The sequence below is a fragment of the Octopus bimaculoides genome, chromosome 2, assembly GCF_001194135.2.
Source record: "Octopus bimaculoides isolate UCB-OBI-ISO-001 chromosome 2, ASM119413v2, whole genome shotgun sequence".
Taxonomy (NCBI): Eukaryota; Metazoa; Mollusca; class Cephalopoda; order Octopoda; family Octopodidae; genus Octopus; species Octopus bimaculoides.
The window spans coordinates 99,530,249-99,541,345 of record NC_068982.1 but is presented as its reverse complement, the minus strand read 5'-3'; the positions used below and the strand labels follow the sequence as shown (position 1 = coordinate 99,541,345).

Sequence of the window (11,097 nt, the reverse complement as noted above, 5' to 3'; positions counted from 1 at the left end):
AAAGATAAAAAGCATAAAAGATAAGAGCAGTTCTTATAGCGAAAGAACATATATCATCTACAGACACACGCAGACACACACACACACACACACACACACACACACACACATACATATGTGTGTGTGTACATATACACACATACTTAAATTCAAGTGTCACCCTCACCAGAATATCAAGAATATTTAGTTTGCGACTGCTTACCATCTTTAATCAATAATAATGATTTTAAAAAAACCCCAGATAGAATGTAATAAATTTTAAAATGTAGTGAATGAGATTTATTACCAATTACCAATCCCTTAAAAATGAAATTCAAAGACGGCTTGAGAAATATTTTTACTTAAATCTTAAAATGAACTAACTGAATGCCGTAAAACTTAGTCTAGCTCTTCACCATTTTTAACTGTAATTTTTAACTTTTATCCAAGTCTACAAATATCTGCAAGAGGAGTGCAGTCGACTGCATAGCTGATACCATACATTTCGTTGACGTTTTCAAAACATTTGTACCATCTCCTACCCTTTCTGTTCGTTGCTCTCACTTAAGACATTTTAACCCCATCCTTTATGCCAGAAGACTTCCTTTCACATCTCTCTTACATTCTCTCCAATTCTATTTATTTAGTCATCCAGTGTTTAATCTTTTTTCTCTTGTACAAATATTTCTTTTTCTCGCGGTACATACACGAATTTATTTGTTTTTATGAACTTTAGACAAAACAAAAAACAAAAGATTCAATTGTAAAACTTACCATCTCCACCATTCCGCCAACTGTGATTTCCTACAGCTCTGAGTTTCCATTCATTCTTGCCATTTTGCCAAATGATGTAAATAATTGTAACATAGCAAAACAATATCAAGAGGGCCGGGATGAATAATGCTACAAAGCTCACAATAGTAAAGTATATCTGGAAATACCAAACGAAATAATGCTGTTTAGTAACATTTTGTTGAGTAAAGGCAACTGATACTACAACAAGATAACTATATTTCATCTATCTGGCCTATTACGTGATTATAAGCAATTAAGAATACGAGTTTCTACTCATAAAGAAGAAATCCTGACTAATTATTTTGCAAATGATGTCAGAGCCATCACTATGTTCCCAGATCCATGAAATAATTATTGATTTCAAATTTCAGCACAAAGCCAGAAATTTCCGGAGAGGTGTAAGTCGATTACATGGACTCCCGTGTTCAACTGGTACTTGTTTTATTGCCCCACAAAAGATAAAAAAAAGTCGCCTTCGACGAAATTTGAACTCACAACGTAAAGGCGAACAAAATGTCGGTAAGCATGTTGCCCAATGGGTTAACAATTGTGCCAGCACACCACATTAACCCATAAACTCATTATTAGCAACGTCCTACTACATAAAATTTGCGCAGTTAAATCCTGTTAAAAGATTATTGGAAATGAAATTATGTATAGCTGATATTTTCTTTGTTACTTGTTAAAATATTAACTTGCCAGATAATGGTCCAATTTTACCAGTATCCAATTTATCAAGTGACATTTTCTCGTTAGTACCTAGAAATTGTAATATTTTTGTTATTTTAAACATAATTTAATGTTCAGCTGAACAATAAATCAAATTATATAAACTATGATTTCTCCACGAAATAAAGATTATACCCGATATGTTTTATTCATTTCAAATCCAAATGTAATAAATGACGATTGGAAAGAACTGAATCTTCATAAACTGTAAATTTAATATTTTTATACTAACAAGACGCTGAAGGTACTAATTCCCGCATATCATTGTTAATTGTTATGTCTGTTTTTAACGATTAATGCTTCAACAATACTTTTCAAATAGCTATAAACACAAATGCAAACTTCATTTAATAATTTAAATTCTACATCCTTCTTTCTTAAGATGAATGTTTGCAATAATGAAATCAATTTCGTATTCCAATGAGATCTAATACAAACTTAGAGAAAAAGATTTCTCTGGTAGAAGTTTAAAACCCGTGCATATCGAGATTTTATCTTTCTTGGAGACTACAACCGGAGATAGATTATATATTACTCTATTTGAAAAGAAAGACACAGTTAATTACCACTGGCATCCTGCCGGAAAAGGTCGCGAATTCAATCAGAATATCAAACAAAGAAAACACAAGACTGTAATTTAGTGGGAATTTTAATTTAATGATTCTATTCTTAGGTATCTAGTTAATTGTTCTGATAACATTCACAATAATCATATCCTTATAGAGTTGACTTTCTGAAATATTTACAATTATAATGAATGTCTTACACTATCTCAGAAGTCTAGCATCTAATCAAAAGGAGTCAGGATCGATCACATGATATAAATAAAATTTAGAATGGTTTTATTATCCCAGACAAAAAACAATTATTTATGCGCAAATAGCAGAATTTTTTTCAATTCTTTATTTGTTTGCAGCTAAAATCACAGCGTGAAAAAATTGCATAAAATTTCAGTTCATGTATTAATATTATTATGGCCAGTAATTAGTATTATTTCTATCAATATTTTATAAATACAAATTACTGAAAACAGATTAAATTAGCTAAAGTTGGTTCTGGCAAGTTTAAAAATGGAAAGCTGTACTTTGGCACTTTATTTACTTCACGAGAAGTACAATATGGTGTTGTACAGAATGACATTCATAAAACTTCAACATTTTTCTGTTACATACCACATAATCAATAGTACTACATGAAGACATTTGTTAAACATATAAATGAAATAAAAACCAAAACAACTATATATTCACTAAACTTAATGTCGATGCTTTATGTAGAAGGAAAACAGCAATATTTGGCTTCAACTCTCCTAAGATGAAACAAATATTTTATTTATGGATATTTAAATTGTTATATCTAATTACAACTTTCGAATGAAAGATTTCCAATTTATTAAAATAAAATAATTTACACTTTTGTCTGTATTTTAATAGAAAATATAGTAAAAACTTTCTATACAAAGAAAGATGGTGCTCAATATATTGTTCAAATATGCTCAGCTATTATTATCTTACTTAAAAACGTTATTAAAGTGACTGCAATATGCATCAAAAAATGAAAACAATATATTACACAGTTATTGTGATAGAATAATTTATATAAAATAAAAAGAAAAGAAAGAATAGAAATAAATACAATGTGGCAATACAGCGTGTAATCATGTTTTGTATTGAGTTTTAATATTTTCAAACTGTAGCACAAGAGGAAACCATTTCGAATGAAATTTCTGAAGGGAAATAAGATAACTTTATGAAGAGGTAGAGCAAAAAAGGGAAATGAGGTACAGTAACAATTACATAGAAAGAAAGATTACTCAAATTCACAACAAAAATGAGTTCAAATCGAAACATAATACTATTTAGAATCAGGTATTGTAGATATCTTGTAACAGAAAAATGTTCTTGTAGACTTCGTCTGTTATGCTTTTGTAGATACATGTTAGAAAAGTAACTGACCGAGTACTTAAGAGCAAACAGTATCCAGAGCCCCAAGTCAGAGTATTCTACGTTCAGGCCGCGAGTACTAGACTTTAAAGACACATGTTGAATTTACTGACAGATACATTAATTTAGGACAGTGAATACATAAAATCTATTTAACAATTGAGTGGATATAGCTTTAAAGGGAGAATTTCATTAAATCAGACGAGTGAGCTCTTCGGTAATTCATCTGATAGGTATCTGTGTTTAATTCCCATAGATTTAGACGAATGAGAAATTACCGCAGGAAATCTTATCACTGGCTAACTTGAACAAAGAATCTGGAAGTCAATGATTCACTATTCCTTTTAAAGGGATATAGCTGATTACAACAATATGATACTTCACCATAAGGCACATACTTAGACTTGGGTGGACCCGGTAATTGAAAGCAAAGTGTTTTGGTTAGGGATACATCGCAGTACCGGTATATGATACGAACCAACTACTCGTCTGATTATTCAGTACGCTATCGACATGGCTATTTGTATTCTCATAAGAACAAATCTTCGTATAAAATAGCTTTATGTACTTCTAGCACTACAAAACTCTGAAATATATGAACTAAAGATTTATAAACATTTCAACTGAAACTTATGAAATTATGAATCTTTTTTCAAATTGTAATTCATAAAACCCGCGAACATGCTACAGTAAACTTTATAGAAGATGATCAGTTCTTTTATAGTTATATTATTAACAAATCTTTCTCATGTTTCTTCTAAACCGACAAGTTAGTTTCAGTGTTTCTCCTCTTCCACTATCATAACATCTTCACAATTTTTATCTTTAAGTTTTACATATAAATTTGTTTAAATTATCTAAAACGATAAGATTATACACTCTGTAAATAGTATTGTTAATTTTTACATAAAGCTTAAATATATTTCAAATTTTTATAATCGTATAAAATTTAGCAGTCCGATTCATAAAATTTAATACTTGCATATTATAGAGAAATATAATTTAAGCATAAAGAAAAGGAAAGAATATTTTCTATAATTTATGTTATTGAATTTTAGTAATGATATCGCTCCGATATATATACTGTCTATATGTTTTGTATGAAATATAAGTGTATCCCAATGCTGTTGCAGATACTGATGGAGCACTTTAGGGAAGCATGATTTGATATTAATAGATACAAATTTAAATGTGAAACAATAATTACTCTCTATGCTATTTGAAACCGCCTGCTAACTTTTTGAAGATATAAATTTTGAATGAAAATTTTGATAATTATTTAAATCTCGGACAGTTCCTACTCAATATTAATAGTCCAAATCAGTCAATATGTCTGTGAAATATGCTACGAATCTTTCCAGATGAAAAAGCCTCTCAGAATTCGATGCAGACTGGAATAGTGCATTGGAAGAGGCTTCAGTCACACAATCTTCACACTGTCATTTTCTAAGCATTTTCCCTATCCAATCCTTAAAAACTTTGGTATAATCATCAAGACAACATGATCTTACATACGAAGGGTTCACCAGTGCCATATACAGTTAATTACTTACCCTCAGGGAAAATATGATTCAATCAATAGCTAGCAAGAATCTTGAACAGTGTGGACTATCAGCTCCCGTATGAACTGCAGCTACAGCTCAGTCGAGAGATTCTTTAGGCAACTAGCTACTTATGACCTTTAACAAATGGAACCCTGCATCTTGCTTCCAGATTATAAAAAAAAACTAGACAATTATCAAAGATTTGGTGTCATCTAACTTTAGAAGAAGCGCTTCTGATGGAACTGGCCAAGCATTTTTGATCAACCTAAGTTTTTCAAAAGTTTACTTCACTAAAGCAGATCACATCAGCAGTCTGCCTGAGTATGAAACAATCTCAAAAGTAGCACACATCTTTGAAACCCAGAAAATTTTCGTTATATTTTACTAAATTCCATTGTATTTTCCAGTCAACAAATCTATAATTCTTTCATCGAAAACGTAATTGAAATTATCTGTTGGAAGACAGATTCCAGCAGGTTTAATTCCTTACTCTTTCAACTGTATCTTGTAAGGTTTATGGCTGCCGAGAATTTTGATTGCATTCGTTTCCCAAGAGGTTATAGTAAGGGAGAATCTATATTGTTTAACAACAGTTGCCAAATAAATTTAAATTAATACGAAAATCTTGTTTAAGAATACCTTCCACATATACTTTGGGAGGTTCATCCAGCATTGATAATTATCAATACATATGTCTATTTGTTCTGTAAATATCATCAGAGGAGTTGGTAAAATCACTGCAAACACCCATGCACTGGTCACCAATAGCTTGCTGAGGCGAGCTGCAAGAAGAAAAATAATATTGCTTTAAATGAGTAGAGTTAAGTTTCATTGTTTGTTTTATTTTTCTTTATGCTAAAAATAAATATACAACACGCCGTACTACTCAAGAACTCACTCTAGAGTACTTGCACCTCATTGTACTGTCATTGTTCTCAGTTAAACTTACTTAGATACAAAAGAACTATGGCTATAATTAAGAGAGCATTGAACTAAATGCGGTGGGGTATATGTTTCGGCTCTTTACACGGTGAGTTCAAATCTCGCTGGATCAACTTAGCCTTTTATCCTTTCGGATTCCATAAAATAAAGTACCATTAGGGTCAATATAATCGATAGCCCTTTCCCTGAAACGTCCTGATTTTTGTTCCGAAATTAGAAAGTCATTATTATTATTATTATTATTATTATGTAGTGACGGAGAAGAGCGACGGCGTTCTCAGGGAGACTCTAGACGTCGACGAAAACGAACTGGCCAGTCTATTCCGGAGTACAGTTTCTTACCCTCTGTGCCAACGTGTCTGTAGTCGACGCCATGTTTTAAGTATGTATGTATGTATGTATGTATGTATGTATGTATGTATGTATGTATGACATGGATAGATAACGTAATGTTACATTTAAACTATATTTAAATACAGTAATAGTAATGTGATACAAACTTCCTACCATGAAGTAGTATATGTAACTAAACAAGAAAACATTAATTATAAATCGGAAGATATCCAAACTCTATCCATAAGAAAATTTACAAATTTACAAATTAAAAAGTAATGTTTAAAACACTAGTTTATTTTATTCGACGCACAGCCGATTCAGTCAGGGTAAGCAGTTTCGTGGCGAAAACGACAATTGTTCTAAAATACTGAGAACGGAAAGGAATACTTACAGCTTTGTGAAAATCTCATTGGTCTTGCAATTGCATGGAGACGATCAATACTGAGTGAGACCAAAATAAATGTTGACAATAATGTGATGACAGCCTAGAATATAATCCAAAAACATCAGTTACATGAAAAGTATTTGACATATTTAGAATAACATATGTTTCTTAAAATGTCGAAATCCTTGAACTTAAGAAAAAGAAAGCCTCGTGTAAACTTCAATAGAAAGTTTGGGTTTCTGTACTGTTGGGAAAGTGTCTGAATAAGTTTGTAAATAAAGTTCCTACGTATGTGTGTGTATGCATGCGTGTGTGCATGTGTGTAGCTTCTTGCAACTACTTATCTAAAGTGCTCTGAACAACCTTTATGGCTTTTTATTGTCCCCCAAACCTATTCCCCAAACACTCTAATTCGCAGAACTTTATTTAATTAATCCGTGACACTAATGAATATACTGCTATGCAAATAATGTAAAGCATGCTGATTGATCACGGCATTTAATTTCCATAGGCCGCTGTAAACAACTGTCCTCTTTCTTGCTGTTTGTCTCTCTCTTTGTCTCTCTCTCTCTCTTTCTCCCTCTCTCAGCTAATGAGCTGGTAGTGACGACGAAATTAGTAGAGTATATTCTTAACAACATCCTGCAAAAAATGCCAGGTGCTTTAATCGTCGGTCTAATTCTCACAGTGTTGTATGTCTATTAACCGTACATTTGTAAATTTATTTACGAACTGTAATATAAAAAACAAACAAACCAATGATGCATTAGAAACAAAGCAACCCCACTCTACCCACTTATTACGAGGTAAATGGTTATGTTCTATTATTGCAAGCGGAAGAAGTAATTGAAATGAAATGACTTGACTACTAATGGAGTCTGTGTTAGTAATATCTCGCTCGGAAATTACAGTTCTCTGGTGCTTGCTGCCTGACATACAAAGTGAATGAAAAAAAGATTTTATAACGATTGTAGGTGTCCCTCTCCAAAGAGCAAAATTTGCATGATAACCTAATTAATAGTTTCTAATTTTTACTTAAGTTCAACAATTTTCATGGGTGTGGTAAATTGATTATATCGACCGCAGTATTCAACCGGTATTTATTTCAACGACTCCGAAAGGATGCAAAACAAAGTCGGATCGGCGGTATTGAAGTCAGAACGTAAATAGCCAGAATAAATGCCGCTAAGCACAGGCATTGCTGACCCCTGCTCAGCATGTGCTGCTTTTTTTTCCTATGTATATTTATTTTATTTTCGGTATACATATATCTTTATTTTTAATATATATTTATATATTTATTTAGATTTTTGATGAAAATGATGCTGAAGTTCAGTGACTATTGGCTGTAAAGCGCAATGCCCACAATGTATTGCTGCACAGAGGACTTTCAGCTGTGAGCGAAATCTAGCAGTTTTCCACTATAGTATTGTAAAATCACTACCGCAGCAATCTCTCAGGAAGATGCAGAACACTTGGTAGGAAGATCTTGCTCGTGACGTTCAGGCTGCTGCTGATGCAAATGACAGCAAGAAGCTTTACCATCATATGAAGCAAGTTTGTGGGCCTAAGAGCTTTGGATCAGTTCCTTTGCTTTCCAAGGAGTCTTCTACTATATTTACTAAATCAACAGAAATCATAGGTCACTGGATTGAACACTTCTCTGAACTCCTAAACTATGAGTCAGTTGTGGATGAAGCAGAGATTGATACTATGCAACAAAGACCTATCCTTGGCTTCTTAAATTCCACTCCACCAATAGATGAGGTAATGACATCAATAAGTAAATTGAATCTTGGAAGGGCACCTGGAAAGGATGGAATTTGTGTTGAAATCTTGCGATTTGGTGGGGATTACATCATACATTCCCTTCATGAACTTATTAGTGTAATGTGGAGGGATGGTGCAATGCCTAAGGACTGGAAGGATGCAATTATTCTTCCTCACTATAAAGGAAAAGGAGTCAGAACAACGTGTGGTAACTACAGAGGTATCGCTCTATTATCAGCTGCTGGCAAGGTTCTGGTAAATATTCTTCTTACTCGCCTGAATGGGTGTCTCGTAAATGATGTCGTATCTGAATCTCAGTGTGGCTTCCGATCTGGTAGAGGGACAATGGATATGATTTTCACAGCAAGACAGATGCAGGAGAAGTGCTATGAGCAGAATATGGATCTTGTCCAGGTATTCATTGATTTGATGAAGGTCTTTGATACTGTGAATAGGAAAGTATTTGGCAAACTTGGATGTCCGGATCACTTTTTATCTATAATTAAATCATTTCATGATGGGATGGAAGCTTGGGTCAATGTTGGTGGTGGCATGGCGAGACCCAATCCTGTAGAGAATGGTGTCAAGCAGGGTGACATTCTTGCTCCAACTCTCTTTTCTTTGTACTTTGCTGCTGCTTTTACTCATGCTTTTGCTAAGGTTAGCTCTCTGGGAATATATGTCAGGTATCGATCTTCTGGCCGCCTCTTTAATCTGCGCCGATTTGTTGCCAATTCAAAAGTTTTTCGGTCTCTTATTCGTGACCTCCTTTATGCAGATGACTGTGACTTAGTCACTCGTACAGTGGATGACATGCAAATACTTATGAATTGCATTTCTGCTTCTTGCAAGGCATTTGGACTCAGCATTATCCTGGACAAGACTGTTGTAATGTTCCAGCCTGCACCAGGAAATCCATATGTGGAACCAGCTATCTTGCTTGAAGGAACAATTCTGAAAGCGGTAGACAAGTTTGTCTACCTGGGCAGCACACTCAGCCGTTCTTGCTCCCTGGCTGATGAAATATCTTTCAGGCTGCAGAGAGCAGCTGATTTCTTCCGGTCTCTTCAGTCTCGTGTCTGGTCCCAACATGACATCACAAAGTAAACAAAATTGCTATGTACCGGGCATGTGTACTGACATCGTTCCTTTACTTATGTGAGACAGGGGCTCTTTACAGAAGTCATGTAAGGGCCCTTGAACGCTTTCATGAGATGTCTCAGACACATTCTGAATGTTGACTGGACCTTAAAACTCCTGAAACATAGGTCCTGAGGACAGTTGAGATCTTGTGTATTGAGGCGATGGTGCACAAGCACCGGTTACGTTGGACTGGACACCTTATTAGAATGAAGGATAACAGGATCCCTAAGCAGATGCTATATGGGGAACTTGTTTATGGAAAGAGACCCCCGGCAGAAACCAAGGCTGTGATTTAAGGACTGTCGAGTCCTCATTAAAAGCCTGTGATATGCAGGAGACTGACTGGGAGAGCAGTGCCTGTCACTGCCACAAATGGAGGAAGCAGGTTAAGGAGGGGATTAACACCTTTGAGAGAGCACGTATTCTACATGAAGAACTTAAGCGTGCTGCTCGAAAACGTACTGGTGTAGTGAATGGGGAAAGCTTGGTTTGAAATGTTTGCAGTCGTGTATGCTTGTCAAGAGCAGGGCTTATTAGCCACCAACGGAGCCGCAAATGCAAAATATGAGTTAGTCTTAGAGCGCGCAATATTTCTGAAGTTCAGCAATGGTCTTCCTCGGTCATGAATGGACGACCATCATGTATGTATGGGCTTCTGGTGAACTGGTTTTCAGTCGCGTGTGATGATTTTGAGCTACAACTAGCACCAAGCAAGGCATTATCCCACTATCGACATATGTCAAAGGTAGAAAGTTGAATGCCATGGATACGTTGGTCGACCTTGAGTGCACACTATCTAAATTTAATACACTTGACGAGGAGTTCAGTTGTAGACTTTCTAACGTTTGTGATGCATTTGGAAAACTTGAGTCAAAGTTCTGGTTGCAATCGGACGTCAAAGCACCAACGAAAGTTGAAGTCAATCAAGCATGTGCCTAAACAGCGATGTTGTGTCAATGCGAAACCGATGCAATCTACTGCAGGCATATCCAACGTCTATTTCGCTTACACTAGCGATGCTTGCGTAATATCATGAAGATCTCTTGGGGATCTCATGTACCTGATACGAGAGTATTGCAGCTGGCAAAAATGAATAGTATCGAGATCATGATTATGAAATGCCAACTTAGATGGTCTGGTCATAGTGTTCGATGAGAGCAGTAGCTCTCAAAGTGGGCTGTATCGTATCCTTGAGGAGTGGGGCGGGGCCGATGGCAAGATTCAGGAAAGCATTGAAGAAGAATGAGGCGATAATAGGTGGCTAAAAGAGAGTGATGGATGGCAATTATGCACTCTAGTTTTCAACAGTACAGTGTTTAAAAATCGATCAAGGAAGAAGGGAGTACAAAAATTTTAAAATATCAAAGTTTACTCATGAAGCTTGTTATAAAACTCTAAAGAGAGTTCCCGAGAAAGACGAAAACGTATGACGCTGAACAAAAACAACGTCAGCAACAACAATAATGACAAGAACAGCAGCAATAACAAAGTGAAAAGAATATATATATATATATATATGTATATATATATA

At 34.8% G+C, this 11,097-nt stretch overlaps 1 protein-coding gene across 4 annotated transcripts in view; it reads right to left on the bottom strand.

Moving 5' to 3' along the window:
• Positions 1-11,097, bottom strand: part of LOC106868179 (cardioacceleratory peptide receptor) — a 68,301-nt gene that overhangs the window by 32,397 nt on the left and 24,807 nt on the right. For all 4 annotated transcript variants that reach the window (XR_008267190.1, XR_008267189.1, XR_008267191.1 and 1 more), the window contains exons 6-8: positions 6,660-6,753; positions 5,630-5,772; positions 754-910 (exon numbers count right to left, since the gene is read on the bottom strand). Coding sequence is in view for 1 of the 4 variants with exons in the window: in XM_052978516.1 (XP_052834476.1) it covers positions 754-910; positions 5,630-5,772; positions 6,660-6,753 (394 nt within the window). In the remaining 3 variants the exon portion in view is untranslated. The remainder of the gene's footprint in view (positions 1-753; positions 911-5,629; positions 5,773-6,659; positions 6,754-11,097) is intronic.